Source organism: Mya arenaria, chromosome 1, assembly GCF_026914265.1.
Source record: "Mya arenaria isolate MELC-2E11 chromosome 1, ASM2691426v1".
NCBI classification, from domain to species: Eukaryota; Metazoa; Mollusca; class Bivalvia; order Myida; family Myidae; genus Mya; species Mya arenaria.
In genome coordinates this window covers 19641223-19659994 of record NC_069122.1, presented here as the reverse complement: position 1 = coordinate 19659994, position 18772 = coordinate 19641223, and the positions used below count along the sequence as shown (strand labels likewise).

The 18772-nt window shown below is 35.6% G+C and overlaps 1 protein-coding gene across 1 annotated transcript; it reads left to right on the top strand.

Moving 5' to 3' along the window:
• Positions 1 to 6955: 6955 nt before the first annotated feature.
• Positions 6956 to 18013, top strand: LOC128234553 (uncharacterized). The gene is made up of 9 exons (XM_052948835.1): positions 6956 to 7101; positions 8796 to 8912; positions 9994 to 10136; positions 10391 to 10456; positions 11191 to 11323; positions 12299 to 12748; positions 14902 to 15351; positions 16126 to 16575; positions 17271 to 18013. Exons 1-9 carry the CDS (start codon positions 7050 to 7052, stop codon positions 17714 to 17716), a joined length of 2307 nt encoding a protein of 768 aa, XP_052804795.1. The 5' UTR covers positions 6956 to 7049; the 3' UTR covers positions 17717 to 18013.
• Positions 18014 to 18772: the final 759 nt, after the last annotated feature.

Here is an 18772-nt window from a genome sequence, read left to right as displayed (position 1 = left end):
AATAATAATAAACGTATAGGTAAACCCCAAGTACTTCAATGATTAGAGATCTCAAGTCTATCTGCAGACGGAGAAATACAATTCAGAGCACCTAATGCAAAAACTTTTCAAAGATACGATGCATTGTTTGAAACTATGAGCATCACACACAGTCTGCCTTATAAAATAAAATGCTTTAAACTGTACGATCATAGAGTTTCATAATAAAAAGCATCATTGTACTAAAACTGGAAACAAATAAAGAAAAAAATATTAAAAATAAAGCGACATATATTAGCTAATCTTTTCTTCCAAATGATTAACTATGTAAAATATTTGAAGAAAATGACGTCACATGCCAAAACACTTCAAGTCAGCCAAAGAAGGTTTTAAAGATAAGACGAATTTGCAAAAATTTCATAAAATCATTCAACCCTACCCTATATTTTGTTTCAGGAATTCATCTTTAAAAACTAGAAGGCAAGTTCTCTTATTGCCTTTATATCCACGGTTTAAATAAAATCCAAGTAATTTATTGAGTCTATCTGCCCAACTACCTGCTGGAAACTTTTCAATTTTACGAATTTTTTTTAAAACATCACCATAAAAATCGGGATAAGCAATACTATTAGCATCAGCAATTTAAGACTACTACTGTACTTTGATATAAGATTATTATGACCATTAACAAATTTTGAGAAAGTTTTCCTTAATTAATAATATCTGAAACCCTGTTTTAGAAGGTTTTCCGTCATAAGTTTACTGCGAAAGCTGAAATTTTAGACATCTGTACATATTCTAGCAAATCTTATCAAATGTGCAATAAAAACACCATATGATAGTGAACAAGGAACATCTCCATCTCAAAAGAAGAGTAATTAATTATTTTAAAATTAAAATCATCACGTTTATCATAAAGATTGATACTCAATATATCTTCCTTTACTTCGAGTTGCAGATCTAATTAGGATGCTTTTAAATCGGATGTATTAGATTTATTAAGTTGCAGTGGTGAAGGGTATATCGATTGAATATTATCTGTAAACACAGGATTATCCAAACTTAGAATATCATCAATATATCTAAAAGTGCTATTGAATTTATCAACAAGAGCGAGATCTCCAGACTTAGATAATTTCAACATATATTCACTTTCATAGCAGTATAAAAAGAGGTCTGCAAGTAAAGGTGCATAATTGGTACCCATTGGAATGCCAATTGTTTGCTTATATAAACATTTACCGAATTTTAGAAAATAATTATTAAGTACAAAATTTAAAACTTCAATGACATCTGTGCATGTCCAATATATATATTTATCTGATCGATCGTTGGTTAAAAAAGCTTTTTTATCATAACTGCCATATAAGTAGTTCTCTCCCTCGCAGAAGTTTTTTCGATAAGAGGAGTCAATTTGTTTGTAACTAAAGATTGTGGAATAGATGTATAGAGCGTTAAAAAGTCATAAGTATTAAGCAATGAGACCTTATATCGTCTTCTTTCAAAATCATTAACTAAATCTAAAGAATTATTGATAGACCAAAAGAGATTAATTCCAGAATTCTCATAAATTTTGCTACAGTACTTTTTCCAAAACCAGTTTACATATCGTGTATTTATAGTTCTTCACAAACAAGTAAACACATCGTGTAGTATAGTTCTACATACATGTAGACCAGGAAGCATTTCGTCTATTTATAGTTTTTTATTAACCAGGAAACATGTCGTGTTTTATAACTCTACATGAACCAGGAAACATGTCTATAGTTCTTCTACAACCAGGAAACACTTCGTGTATTTATAGTTCTTCTACAACCAGGAAACACTTCGTGTATTTATAGTTCTTCTACAATCAGGAAACACTTCGTGTATTTATAGTTCTTCTACAACCAGGAAACACTTCGTGTATTTATAGTTCTTTTACAACCAGTAAACACGTCGTGTATTTATAGTTCTTCTACAACCAGGAAACACTTCGTGTATTTATAGTTCTTCTACAACCAGGAAACACTTCGTGTATTTATAGTTCTTCATAGACCAGTTACTCGTCGTGTATTTTCAGTTCTTCATAAACCGGTAAACACGTCGTGTATTTATAGTTCTTCTACAACCAGGAAACACTACGTGTATTTATAGTTCTTCATAAACCGGTAAACACTACGTGTATTTATAGTTCTTCTACAACCAGGAAACACTTCGTGTATTTATAGTTCTTCTACAACCAGGAAACACTTCGTGTATTTATAGTTCTTCTACAACCAGGAAACACTTCGTGTATTTATAGTTCTTCTACAACCAGGAAACACTTCGTGTATTTATAGTTCTTCTACAACCAGGAAACACTTCGTGCATTTATAGTTCTTCTACAACCAGGAAACACTTCGTGCATTTATAGTTCTTCTACAACCAGGAAACACTTCGTGTATTTATAGTTCTTCTACAACCAGGATACACTTCGTGTATTTATAGTTCTTCTACAACCAGGAAACACATCGTGTATTTATAGTTCTTCTACAACCAGGAAACACTTCGTGTATTTATAGTTCTTCTACAACCAGGAAACACTTCGTGTATTTATAGTTCTTCTACAAATACACTACGTGTATTTATAGTTCTTCTACAACCAGGATACACTTCGTGTATTTATAGTTCTTCTACAACCAGGATACACTTCGTGTATTTATAGTTCTTCTACAACCAGGAAACACTTCGTGTATTTATAGTTCTTTTACAACCAGGAAACACTTCGTGTATTTATAGTTCTTTTACAACCAGTAAACACGTCGTGTATTTATAGTTCTTCTACAACCAGGAAACACTACGTGTATTTATAGTTCTTCTACAACCAGGAAACACTTCGTGTATTTATAGTTCTTCTACAACCAGGAAACACTTCGTGTATTTATGGTTCTTCTACAACCAGGAAACACTTCGTGTATTTATAGTTATTTTACAACCAGGAAACACTTCGTGTATTTATAGTTCTTCTACAACCAGGAAACACTTCGTGTATTTATAGTTCTTCTACAACCAGGATACACTTCGTGTATTTATGGTTCTTCTATAACCAGGATACACTACGTGTATTTATAGTTCTTCTACAACCAGGATACACTTCGTGTATTTATAGTTCTTCTACAACCAGGATACACTACGTGTATTTATAGTTCTTCTATAACCAGGATACACTACGTGTATTTATAGTTCTTCTACAACCAGGATACACTACGTGTATTTATAGTTCTTCTACAACCAGGATACACTTCGTGTATTTATAGTTCTTCTACAACCAGGATACACTACGTGTATTTATAGTTCTTCTACAACCAGGATACACTTCGTATATTTATAGATCTTCTTCAACCAGGAAACACGTCGTGTAATTATAGATTTACAAACATCAGGAAATACGTAGTGTTTTTATAGTTCTTCTTTAACCAGTAAACACGTGTTGTTTTTATAGCTCTTCATTAACCAGTAAACACGTCGTGTATTTTTAGTTCTACATAAACAAGGAAACACTTCGTGTATTTTTTGTTCTATATAAACCAGGAAACACGTCATGTATTTATAGCTCTACATAAACCAGGAAACACGTCATTTTTTTAGTTCCACATGAACCAGGAAACACGTCGTATATTCATATTTATTTTGTTTTTAATTTTCTTGAATTATGTCCGAAAGGTATGGAATATATGGAAAATGCCGTTTGTTTGCGAGACATGATCATCGATATGTTTTACTTGTAAGTATATGTAAATTATGAGTATCACGCACTGTTCCTTAAACACTGAAGGACTGGGAAAAACAATTAAAACGCTTACATTGAGTATTCAAATATCTAGAAATCTTGTTCACGTCGTGTTTTTATAGCTCTACTTGAACCCGGAAACACGTCGTATATTTATAGTTCTACGTAGACCAATAATTACGTCGTGTATTTATACCTCTGCATAAACCAGTTACACATTGTGTATTTTTAGTTCTTCATAAACCGTTTATATTTCTCACCGTTACAACATAGACGATTCGTCGTCTGTTTGTGTTATTTGTCGTTAGGCGTAGGACTATTTGCGGGAACACACGGGGGTAATCGTGCAGGTATATAAAAGGGAGTAGTTCTGAAAGTTGATATTTTCACTCTTTATTTTGCAGTGAAAATATCGAATTGATATTTTCACTGTTGTTATTGCACTGATCAAACTCCATTTTATCAAAAAACATGAACGAATATACTATATCTTGATGTATTATCATTAGTGATGGGAATCGGTTCCAGCTTTACTATCGATGATCGGTTCCACTCAAGTAACCGATTATCGATAGTACAATCGGTTGGACCATTTCTTACTATACCTTAAATGTGGTAGTATTTGTAGTATTTTGTAAAATAAGTTAATAACTTATAATCATTTTAAACTAAGCTTATGTTATACATGTAAGTGTTCCATGTTTGAAGTAGTTGTTTTTTTCTTTTATTACTTTGAGCCAAATAAATACTGTAATAATCAAACTGCTTCACTCTACAGTCTGAGTCTTATGTTGCATCAAAGTCTTAGTCTCGGAATGTAGACTGTGTCTGTCATATAGTACAACTGTCATGCCTTGTTTACCCAAGTGGTTTGTTGACAACACCAAATGCAAACATATGCATTGAACACCAAATGCAAACATATGCATTAAATCAATTACTAGTTTTATTTATGAAAGATTTTCTTTGGTAGGTGGGCCTGGCTTTTTTTGTTGAAGCCGAAGTGATAATATTTAAGTTCAAAAATTGATGTTTTATTCATTTTTTGCAAGTTGTACGTGGTTTGGGGCTTGAAGCCACAACTGCTTGGACACTAGCATTCATTTGCTTGGTGTAGGTCTCGTTAAAACCCCAGACTGTTGTGAATCATTATCAACCATACGCACAACAACTACATATTTGTACCTACCAACTCTTACTCTTGGCTAAAACGGATATTAGTGCAGAATGTATAATACTTGTGCATTTGTATTTTATGGTAGTAGTTTCTGTTGGTTGATAATCAGAAGTCTAATTTCTTTCAGGCAGGAAAATGACTGAATATTACTAAGTCACCAACACTGGGTTATGAAGAATTCCAACCTGCATTAAATACTATGTTGGATCCTTGAGACAGATTTGACAGCCATGTCTATCCACAAGGCAGTCGCATCTGATAGAGATGATGTGAGTATTTCATAAAAAAACATATATGACTTGGTTTTTGTTTTTATAAACCCACTGTATTCAATAATCAAGTGGTGGTGGTTGTGGTGGTGGTGGTGGTGGTGGTGCTGATGATGATGATGGTGGAGATGATGATGATGATGATGATGATGATGATGATGATGATGATGATGATGATGAATTTTATTGATAAATTTAAATTTTCTTTATATATACATGTATGTATCAGCTTGTTTTTGTGTTGTTTTTTTCAAAATAATGTCGAGAAATATTAAACTGTTTATATTTTATTGTGTATATGTATGGCAGTATAGTTATCTATACTTGTTAGTTAGAAAGGCTTTAAAGTACACATTTTTTCCTTTACAGCACTAAACATTCTGGATGGGTAAAGTACCTGAAGGGGCATGAAAACCAAATCAGCATTGACTCAGCATTGAGTAGTTATCATCTGTGCTCTCACTACAAGTACAAAGGCATGGGAACAGACCAAACTTCAAATGTTGAAGAGTGAAGAATTATTGTGAAAAAATCTAAATGTTAGAATACCAATGACAAAATAAGACAGATAGACATCAAATTACCCACAAAGGTTGTTTACATGTTATTATATTAAAAAGACATTAGTTGAGAACTTTCACTCTGACATTTTTGGAGGGGCATTACCGCCCACTTAGTGTTCTTGTTTCTTTACATATTTTAGTTTAAAAGTACACTCATTGTTTTAAACTCTGTATTCTGAGTTAGTATCATAATTAAATTCATTTATTTGAAAAAGTACATTTTATGAATAAGTACATTTAAGCTTTATAAATTGTTACAAGAAAAAGATTGATTTTTAAGCATTTTATTAGCTATAAAAATGTATGGTAACATGACATTATGTATATTTTCTTCAAAACTGGACGGTAAACTATCATAAATTGTCTTCTAAATTGTTCAATAGACATCATAGATAATATTTAAAATGTTTTCAGCAACTTGCTTTATACTTAACTATTTTATGAATTTTGTAAATCTGCTATATATTTTCAAACTTCGAAATACTGCTCTGTTCCGAAGACTCACAAGATCAATCAAAATGATTTTTTCCATGTGTATCAATATTTTGTTCGTTTGATCTTTAGTTTTCTGTTAACTGAAGTATTATTTTCCCAGAAACTGTTGTGTTTATTTCATTATCTCTGATAATGCGAAAAAAATCAAATATAGACAAAATATTTACTTGTCGCTCTTTGTAGCCCTTGGAGTTTGGGGGTGGGTGTAATGAAACATAAATAACTTTTTTAATTCACGGTAAAAAATCTTCAAAATTTGGATAAAAGTCCCATAGTGTACCATGATTATAACTATGTTGTTGGTTAAAGCTTTTATAAAAGTTTGTAAAAGTGTGTATTACGCGGCTAATACCTTATAGAGACCTGCTCACATATTACAATTGAATAGTGGATCAAGTTTTCAAAATATTTCTTTAAGGACTCGATCGCTCACAAATTCAAATTATATTGACGATCTAGTCAATTTTATTAATTTCTTCGAATATTAAAAGTCAACACTTATTTAGACAAAGTGTGCTGTTTTTAATTCAGGCAAAGAATTATCAACCGCATTTCTTATATGTCAATAAAGGAAGAAAAATATCACAAGGCTGAACATCCAATTTCAACTTATCATTTTTTTGTTTTGTTTGACATTAACCACAAAGTCAATAAACAAATGTCACATCCCATAAAACCTGAATTAACCACACTTGACACATGAGAAATCGTGTTTATTTTATTCAGTCTTTTAAGAAAAGATTTGGTGATATTAAAAATCTAAAGTACGGGTTAAAATTGAATAAAATGCACTTGTATTTGGAAAAGTGACAAAAATGAACGCTTTATTTTTGTTTGCTGTATGTGCAGTTTCGGCTTTAACATCAGGTATGCCTTTTAAAAAGAACATTGATTTAAGAAAGATTTATTTTGCTAATTATTTTATTTACACTAATATGCAGTATTATGAACATGCAGTATTACGTAATATATTAAAAAAGTATGATAAGCATTGTTATTTTTTGTTTCATTTTTATTTATTTGTTTATAATTATATTTATTGTGTTTGCTTGTTTGTTTGTTTGTTCGTTCGTTCGTTCGTTCGTTCGGTCGTTCGTTCCGTTCGTTCGTTCGTTCGTAAGTTTCGTTCGTTCATTTATTTATTAATATTTTTTTTTATTTTTATTTTTTTTATTTATTGATTTTTTATTTTTTTGTTGGGTTTTGGGTGGGGTTGGGTTAGTAAACAAACGTTACATCGGCAAAATGGCAAGGTCCAGCCTTATAGGCGTTTTGATATAGTCAAACTTGAATTCCGCAAACTTTTGGGATAACTTTTTTTACTGGGAACAACATATAGCTGAACACAACCGCGTACGCATCTCGCGCATTACTGCATTTCTCCCCTCTTTTCTATGCGAAATGCGAACAACTTTCAGTCGGCCACTTTGACCATTGCTTATAGTATGACGTTAATTCAATATTGTAAAAATACTTAGGGTGTCTTTCTCCGTTTTGTACGCCGGATTCCGTGCCAGGATAGGTTACCTGGAATCCGCTAATAGAGCACGCTTGATTCCATGAGAAAAACAAGAAAGAAACACAACAAATTACAGGCATGAACTGACTTTTCTTTACAAGTAATCGTCAATAGTGTAACCGTTTCGAAGAACATATACAAACAATTTAGCTAGGGAGTGTATTCCGATACACTTTAATAATTTAAGCCTACCGCCTCTAATACGTTTATCAAATATTTAAGTCGCATAACTATTATCCTTCGGACTCCACCCACTTTAACCAGCCTAATTGCGTTCATATCCCGATAATGACATCAATTCCGCAATTAATTCCTTAAAGAATTGTACGGATAAGCAGCGTAAATATTGAAATATACTTAGAAATTTTATGCGGTCTATAACTGATATTGCCTTTTTCCGGTCCTATTTTGTAGCTAAAGTTTTATGTAGTCTTGCTGGTTAGGAAGGCCCACTCCGGTCCGAGAAACGAATAGTTTACAACACATGTGCATGTAAACCATGAACAATTGATACCACACCGATAGCGATAAGGCTACGAATACCGTGTCAGTTGACCTCCTAGTAAGGACCCTCCGACGTACGCAGAAGCAGACGTTAATCATCCAAAAATTATACTTGTCAATCAGGAAAAAATATGCATGGAGCTTAGTTAACATTGCAACTAAAGAAAGTACAACAAAAATTAGTTCATAATTATTAATTGTACGCAATGTATGATTTAGGTACTAATAATGTCTAAACTTTAAAAAAAAATCTGAATAACATCAGAATTTTAACTCTACCATAACGGGCATACCCAATTTTATGTATGTGTTAGTGTAAACGAATAATTGTTAGAAACGACAAGAGAAAACAAAATAAAACAATAAAGCGGTATTTTCTATTCCAGTGGGTAGGAGGGAGGGGTGCCACCCGCAATACCTTGCAAAGGCAACCATTTTAAGTAAACTTATATGAGAATCAAATGTTCATTAAAACTGAAAAATAAATTAAATTGATCGGCGTTGATAACTAGTCGTTAATCACAAGTCGTTATTACAGGTCGTGAGTATAAATGCAAGTATCTACCAGGTAGGGTGGACTACACGCAGTTTAACCCTGTGTCGGACGGCACTCTAGACACCAGCCACATATCTGGATTCATACTCCAAGCAAAAGGTATGTCAGTGGTTGAAATATATCTTCATGTATATGAAAATTGTTTACTCATGGGTGTGACGAACACTTCACACGAGCGATTCCATATTCAAATAAGCAAGGGGGGACGCATTTCGTTTCATGCAAACATTAAGTGAGAAAAATGTTTCATGGCAAACAAAATGGCGGATTTATAATGAAAAGTTCCGATTCAGGTACCAACTTTTTCCTGGTACAAATAAACATGTTGATTTTATTAACAAGTTTTCGTATTTTCTCGGCAAATATGGCATATATGTTAACATTCCCTCCTCAGCCACAATCTGTTTAATAACTTTTTTATCTTTAAAGTTATGATACCAAACTAAGATGTCGATGGAAACATGTTTTTTTTGACCAGGCAAAAGTTGGTACCTGAATCGGTACTTTTCATTCTAAATCCGCCATTTTGTTTGCCATGAAACATTTTTCTCACTTAAGGTTTGCATAAAACGAAATTACGCCCCCCCCCCTTGAATGAAGCAGGCCATGAAAACACGTGTAAATACCTTTGGTATGTGATTAACAATTGCAAATGCATACATTTGATTTTGTTCACAACTTATTTGTTTTTTAAAAGGGTAATTAATTTCTCGTATCTCACTCGTACCCAATGAACATGAATTTGTCAAGTTATACAATGAAATAAGGTAAATGAACAAATACCTGTACTCGCCTGGAAAATTATCTAGAGAAAGCACACATGTGTTGGCATTGTTATGATGTGGAACATAGTGCATAGACAGAATATAACCCTTGGCCAATAACCATTAACACCCAGAGTTGGGGACTCAGGCTCAGAAAAACATTCTTTTTTTTTAGAAAATGAGTTTAAAGGAGCAAATATGTTCAAAAGTGCTGTTCTTCGACCAGGCACACATATTTTGTGATATATAAATCAAAATAGGAATATTGTAGATATTTTGAAAAAAATAAACTCAGTCATTAACTCAGGCTCAAAAGTAATTGAATATGGACCCTGGTTTGATCTACTCTGACTCTTAATTGCAAAAAGTGTATTCTTTTTTATTTAAACCTGTTTCGGGACATGTGTCTTCTTTAGGCAAGAACGACGCACACATCCTTCTTCAGAAGAGCCAGAGTGACTACAACAATGACATTGTGGAGATTGTGCTTGGTGGGTGGGGTAACAGTCGGTCAGCCATCCGAAACAAACAACAGGGACCGAGATTCTCCACGTACAAGGTGTGTTTCTAAATTTATCGGGTTTGGAGGTGTTTACAAACACATTGTAGATTTAGACCAGTAATAAAATGAACTTGATTTGCAATTACAATTGGTGAAGTTTCCGTGACATTAATTGGTAAAAGTGTTTCGAGTTATTTCAGCCATTTATAATGACTTTTCCAATACACTTTATGCATTTACCCAAGTTAATATGCCTACAGTGACATTCGATAATATTCAATAATGAAACACGTGACAAATATCATTTTCAGGGCGCTGTGCTGTCATCCAGTTCTTACAATTGGTTCTGGGTCACGTGGTCTGGGGGATGTGTCAAGGTAGGTCAATAAATGCATTGTATGTGAAACCCTCTTAATCGAGCACGTCCACTGCGCATGCGCTTCATATATACATGATATTATCGTAAACTCGAATACTGTTACTCCAAAAATGGAAGTAAAATTATGTTAAGAAGCACACCTTTACTACATGAAAATGCTTATTGAAACTTGGGCATTGGATAAAAAAGAAGAAATATATTCAAAAAGAGATACACGACGATGATGTTATAATCTGTGTTGTATGCTTAATATAAATAATAATTCAACACGACATTTTTTTCTCCCACCCAAGATTAGTAGATCCAAATATTTGGTCATTCTTGAAATCCTCATCTCGCCCACGAGTAAAGATAAAAAAGTACCCGTATGGAAACATTTTTTGTTAAAGGTCGTCGTCTTAGGCACCATGAAAATTTTGTCTTGTTGCATTATTTAAAATCGAAATAAATCATTGCTCGCTTCAAATGGCACCAAAAAGTTTTCACGCTGCATTCAAGAAACAATGCTGCACTCTCCTTTGGGCTGTTTAAAAAACGTTTGTTTCATTTGCTGGGTATTTAAAATAAAACCGCTCTTTAAATTCATACAATTCCTTATTGTTAAATGATCTAGTTCGAATCCAATCTGATACAGCTACGCCGAAAAGAAGTGCACAATATGCAATATGTATTTCGGAACACCGGTATGATCGTATTTACTAGCATATTTATGTCTGACATGACAATCTACAGGTTGGGAAGGGAAGAACGATGGGAAGCAGCCAAATCATGTCCTGGTGCTCACTCAGTCATTCAGTGAGCGGAGTCAGGATCAGCTACGGTTACGGAAGTGACGGCTATTTTAATATTCCATCGCAAGTAACAAGTAAGTAGAACGCATCAGTACATGGATACTGTCATTCGGAGCTCCTCGGCCATTTTTATCAAAAACAACCTCGGATGTATACGGACGGTTTACATACTCAGAAATTGGTATGCTCAAGTCCGCTGCAAGTAGATTGCGTTGTTATTTAATTTAACAGTTAAACTAAATGACTTAAAACTCTTGGCAATCTTATTTATGTTAATTTGCAATAAAACACTTCACTGGCAATCTATTTAAACTTAGATCAATAAATACAAGCTAAAACACTAAATTTAATTAACGATAATTCAAAAATTTACGAACTACTTCTACTGATGTACCGGCATACATCCGAGGTTGTTTTCGATAAAAATGTCCGAGGAGTTCCGAATGGAATACTGTGGGCCATTCTTTGTCGCCCCCCATGGTGCATAAAGTCCATTACACGCACATGTTAAAACCATAAAATATACTGTACTGCCTCCGTCTTATTACTCAACAAATTATGTATGTTTTAAAGCAGAACATTACGTACATGTATAGTTTAGTATAATAAATTTGATTTTAAACATTCAGATGTAACTAAAAACGGTGTCAAACTATTCGCATAATACTTCGTACACATATTACCAGTGACAAAATGCACATATATAGTTTTTAATTGACCTGTACAACAATTGCTCAAGAATGGTCGTGTATTTCTTTTGCAAATTTCCAGTTGTAGTCGAGCGGTGTTTAGGGCATTGTCGTTTCATATACACCAGGATGATGATTCTATGCGTACCCCAAATTTGTCATTATCAAACCTCTGATGAATGAGAATGTATTTAGGCTTCAAGCTTTTATTATATTATTTGTGTTGTTATCTCGTTCAGCTAAAATCACATAGAATACATGTTCATTGTTAAAACAACTACATCAGTAAAGATGTACAAACCATCAAATTATATCAAAGCGGCTGTTTTTATAAAAATCACAAAATATAATGTGTTTTAGATGTTCAACAATCTGCAGTAGAAGAGGGTCATGTACTCGGCCACAGCGGCCCCTACGACGGGCTCGTCCGATTCAACGACTCTGCCTCCTGGAACCAAGGACGTATCAGCGCCATACGAATGCAGTGCGGCCAGTACCTGCTTGCCTTACAAGTCCAATACAACGGAGTGTGGGCATCTAAGCACGGATTCTGGAATGACAAGTGTTCGACCAACCAATCGTGGACACCCACGTACTATTTTGGAGAAGACGAATGGATAGAGCGTGCGGAGTTGACGGGCGGCAGATACGCATCTAGCATCACCCTCACCACAAACAAGCGGCGGCTGGAAACATGCGGGATCCCCGCGGTGTCCCCCAGATTCGTGGAGAGTGGCAGGCTGGAGTACGTCTCAGGGATATTTGGCTGCTACTTCGACCAATTCCGGCTTCATTGGTCATCCTACCAAGGTATGACGTCATTATTCATCTTAAACACTGTTTGTTGAAGATTTTCAAACGTTTACGTTTGCATGACTGCATGACAGCTGTTTGCATATGAGGTTGTATCATTCTGACGTTACTTAAAACTGCACTCTCACATCTTGGAACTAGCCGATTTATGTGAAAATGCATGGACAGCATTAGACTGCTGATAAAAATCAGATCGAAGATTTTAATATTTACGTTCAAAAATTGATGTTTTATGCATTTTTCTTATAAAGCGTTAAGCCTACCGCCTCTTATACGTTTATCAAATATTTAAGTCGCATAATAATTATCCGGACACCACCCACTTTAACCAGCGCAATTGCGTTCATATCCCGATAATGACATCAATTAATTCCTTAAAGAATTGTACGGATAAGCAGCGTAAATATTGAATATTGAAATATACTTAAAAAAATTGTATGCGGTCTATAACTGATATTGCCTTTTACGGTCCTATTTTGTAGCTAAAGTTTTATGTAGTCTTGCTGGTTAGGAAGGCCCACTCAAGTTTTGGCTCCATTTTATTGCTCTCACAGTCATTCTTTTGGATATCATTGAATATGGATGAAAATAAGCAGTTTGATCTGTCAATTGTATTAAACGAGGAGCAAAAATTAACCATTGAAGCATTATTCAATCACAATAATTGGGATTTTGTTAAAATTTACAAATAAATGGATGTGAATGAACAGTCAAAACAACAGGATGTGTTACATAATAATTTAGAATATGAACATCAGCTGAGAATACATTGCCTTCGACATCAGAGGGAGCATTTTAAAAAATAATATTATAATATTCAGGAAAATGAGAAACTGATGAAAATGATGTTTAAGAAGGAACATGTACACAGTGTTTAAGTTCACTATGTGTGACAACACATGAACAGGCAAGGCTCGGTGTAGAGTCAACCCATGAACAAAATAGAACAGTTTGCATGCAGAGTGAGATATAAAAAGTTCTGGTCAATGTTAGATCACAGTAATGCATGAAACAATCAAAAGTATTAAAAACAGGAAGCTAGACTAATGCAAGGGACAATGTTGATTTGACAGTATTCAGAATGCGAAGAGAAATAATGCCAAGATGTGTACTTGAATTGGTCTCATCAAAATACCCAAATACAGCTGGCATTACCATAATGATATCACTGTGTTATATTCACTGGAATTTTATTGTCCCTGTTGTGAGAAAAAATGCAGCTGAACTCAATAAGTTTATATGCATGCCATTTACATTATTGAAAATCTGATTCTAGATAGACCTGTCTAACATGTGCTCTTGTTTACAAAAAGAAGATCATAGATCAAGCCAGTTTGTTAGCTCCTCCTACAATATTCAAATTTTGAAATTGAAGATATGCATTTCTTATTATCAAGACCATTTTTAACATAAAACTATGATTTATGTATACATATTGATGGACACACTTTTAAACTACATGCCTAAAGTTTTATGGGTTCTAATTATTTGATTTAAGGTTTCTAATTTTGAAAAATGCTTCCCTGATTTGAAAGATTTCAAAAAACAGTGGAAAACACCCACCCGCCATTACCTTTTTATACCCCAGTTGGGTCTTATCGGTCCTCGGCCTTACATGTATTTATTTGATTCAATACGCGTTCATTTAGAAACTATTTGCAGATTCTGCTTTTTATATTGCGTTCTGTAACTCGCCGATATTGAAATAATTGCTTTTTGTACAATTTTAATCGCGTTATATTACGCAAAACGCAGCTTATTCGAACTATATTAACCGCATAGCAAATATTGTAAACACCTAACAGCGCTACTTTTAGCTAGCTAATTAATATGCAGAACGCAGTTCGTAGCAATTGAAGCAGATTGCTTACTAGGTATTTTCGACGTAACTGTTAATGTAAATTAGGTTGTTGACCAACGCAGTTCTAACTGCGCTGGGTTTGATACGCCCGTGCGCGCATTAATTCGCCAAAAGTTAAAAATGTTATATCGATCTGCCGATGCGATTTCCAAGATACGGTTGTAAATGTCTGCAGTCCTAGCGGCCTACAGCCTAAAAACTACAACGGTAAAGAGTAAAATATGTACAAACCATCAATATCAAAACGGCCCTTTTTAATATTAAAATGACAAAATATAATGTGTTTTAGATGTTCAACAATCTGCAGTAGAAGGGGGTCATGTACTCGGCCACAGCGGCCCCTACGACGGGCTCGTCCGATTCAACGACTCTGACTCCTGGAACCACGGACGTATCAGCGCCATACGAATGCAGTGCGGCCAGTACCTGCTTGCCTTGCAGGTCCAGTACAACTTAGTGTGGGCACCTATGCACGGATTCTGGAACGACAAGTGTTCGACCAACCAATCGTGGACACACACTTACTATTTTGGAGAGGACGAATGGATAGAGCGTGCGGAGTTAACGGGCGGCAGATACGCATCTAGCATCACCCTCACCACAAACAAGCGGCGGCTGGAAACATGCGGGATCCCCGCAGTGTCCCCCAGATTCGTGGAGAGTGGCAGGCTGGAGTATGTCTCTGGGATATTTGGCTGCTACTTCGAACAATTCCGGCTTCATTGGTCATCCTACCAAGGTATGACGTCATTATTCATCTTAAACACTGATTGTTGAAGATTGTTAAACGTTTACGTTTGCATGACTGCATGACAGCTGTTTGCATACATTAGGTTGTATCATTCTGACGTTACTTTAAGCTGCACTCTCACATCTTGGAACGAGCCGATTAATGTGAAAATGCATGGACAGCATAAGACTGCTGACAAAAATCAGATTGAAGATTTTTATATTTACGTTCAAAAAATGATGTTTTATGCATTTTTCTTATAAAGCGTTAGAAACGCTTGCGTTAGTAACGCTTTTTGCCGTAAAACATTAATTTTCGAACAGAAATATGAAAATCTGTAATCTGATCCTTTGTCAGCAGTCTTATATATCACTGGTTTGCAGATATTTACGCGAAAATTGACTCATTCCAAGACATAAAATAAATAAGTTGTCAAAACTGTAAATCTGTGCTAGTGCAGCTTTTAATGAGAGTTTGGACTCCTTTTCACAATAGAACAAAAATAATTTAATAGTACAACCAGGTACAATAATTGGAGTTTTCGTGGTTATTTGAAAACATTACCTTTTGCATGTTTAAGCTGTGATTTGGAGATACTAAAAAAATAACTCTCATTACATTTAATCGTTTGTGTTATTTCTTCGTTCAGCTTAAATAAATAGAATGAATGTATATAGATAAAAAGACAAGTAAATTATGCACAAATAAAAAACAAAAAGCGCCCCTTAATTGAAAAAAAACAACACAAAAACAAACAACAATACCAAATATGATATGTTTTAGATGTTCAACAATCTGCAGTAGAAGGGGGTCATGTACTCGGCCACAGCGGCCCATACAACGGGCTCGTCCGATTCAACGACTCTGCCTCCTGGAACCACGGACGTATCAGCGCCTTAAAAATGCAGTGCGGGCAGTACCTGCTTGCCTTACAAGTCCAGTACAACGGAGTGTGGGCATCTAAGCACGGATTCTGGAATAGCAAATGTTCAACCAACCAATCGTGGACACCCACGTACTATTTTGGAGAGGACGAATGGATAGTGCGTGCGGAGTTGACGGGCGGCAGATACGCATCTAGCATCACCCTCACCACAAACAAGCGGCGACTGGAAACATGCGGGATCCCCGCAGTGTCCCACAGATTCGTGGAGAGTGGCAGGCTGGAGTATGTCTCAGGGATATTTGGCTGCTACTTCGACCAATTCCGGCTTCATTGGTCATCCTACCAAGGTATGAATTCATTATTCATCTTAAACACTGATTGGTGAAGATTGTTAAACGTTTACGTATGCATGACTGCATGACAGCTGTTTGCATACATGAGGTTGTACCATTCTGACGATACTTAAAGCTGCACTCTCACAGACTGAACGTTTTGATAACTTTTTTTGTCTTGGAACGAGCAAATTTATGTAAAAATGCATGGAAACCTGTGATACAAGACTGCTGACAAAAATTAAGATCGCAGATTTTCATATTTACGTTCAATAATTGATGCTTTATGCATTTTTCTTAAACCGTTATTAACGCTTTTAGCCATACACATATATGAAAATCTGTAATCTGATCCTTTGTCAGCAGTTTTATATCACTGGTTTGCAGATATTTAAGCAAAAATTGGCTCATTCCAAGACAAAAAGTAAAAAAGTTGTCAAAACGGTAAGTCTGTGAGAGTGCAGCTTTAATTGATAGTTTGGACTCCTGTTCACAATAGAAAAAAAATAATTTGATAGTACAACCAGGTACAATAATTGGAGTTTTCGTGGTTATTTGAAAACATTTCCTTTTGCATGTTTAAGCTGTGTTTTGGCGTTAAATAAATTAAATGAATGTATATAAAAAAGATAAGTAAAAAATCACAAATAAACAGCATAAAAGCGCCCCTTAATTGAAAAAAAAAATTAACAAAATGTGATATGTTTTAGATGAGGCGATAGGGGGTCATGTACTCGGCCGCAGCGGCCCCCACAAAGGGCTCGTCCGATTCAACGACTCTGCCTCCTGGAACCACGGACGTATCAGCGCCTTAAAAATGCAGTGCGGGCAGTACCTGCTTGCCTTACAAGTCCAATACAACGGAGTGTGGGCATCTAAGCACGGATTCTGGAACAACAAGTGTTCGACCAACCAATCGTGGACACCAACGTACTATTTTGGAGAGGACGAATGGATAGAGCGTGCGGAGTTGACGGGCGGCAGATACGCATCTAGCATCACCCTCACCACAAACAAGCGGCGGCTGGAGACATGCGGGATCCCCGCAGTGTCCCCTAGATTCGTGGAGAGTGGCAGGCTGGAGTATGTTACCGGTGTATTCGGCTGCTACTTCGACCGATTCCAGCTTTACTGGTCATCCTATGTGTCTCCATAAATCAGCCAGAAAACACATCGTGTACATAGACCGAGAAACATATTGTGTATTTATAGTTCTTAATTAACCAATAGACCAATCCTGAATTTATATTTTTACATAAACCAGGACAAAGCTCGTGTATTTATAACGACAAAACGTTTACGCAGCATCCACATTTTGTGATAGAACACACAGTCGTCTCAGATTTAACTTTAATCGAGTATACATATATAATTATAGTCCTCTTGGCGCTTTTGCGAGAGAAAGTACTCGCAAATGTTTAAAGGGCAGCATAACATGAGTCGTATCAAAGTCACTCTGGACTTTTATTCTTGTTCCATGTCTTCGTCGTTCTCTAACTGAGGTATATCGTAAGTATCCAAGACTTTATCAAAGAGGAATCTCCGCTTCAGAATGGCGTACTTTAAAGCTTCCCCCGGTTCATAGTTTTCTTCCGCTACGAGCTTATTCGCTGTATTTTTCACAGCTTTATACACCGGATCTTTTTTCATAACGGTGAACCAGCCTAGTTTGCTACCAAAAACGTTCATCATAGCTTTTCGAAAAGTGTTGTTCATGTCTATAAAGACATGTTCCTTAGCTCCACGCTCACTCATATTTGCATCCTCCTCCATAAGTCAATTTACATCAGCCTCGTATTGTGACTGACACTTATCAAACGCTTCCTCAACAATGTCTTCCCAGGGATCAATATCGACAGAGTCCTCAGAGGTAACAGATACGTCATCGTCTTCGTCGTCGCTGCTATCGGAAACGGTTTCGGGGACAGGTCCAAAAATATCCTCATGAACACAAGTATCCGACATCGCGTCTTCTTCAGAGTCCACGTCGGAATGAGCAGACTTTTTGTGTCGTAACTAATTATCTTGCCTTCCAAAATACTTTAAACAAATATCGCACTGGTGCATTGTCCTCAACGTCTCGAACGATACTGAGGAGGAGTCGGGACAGCATTCAGCTTAATATTTCTCCAATGATCGTGATGGACTCGAGCTTGTTGGAGTTCTGCCTGGGCTTTCCTTCCTTAGAGGAGGCCTCTTTTCTAGATCGCTT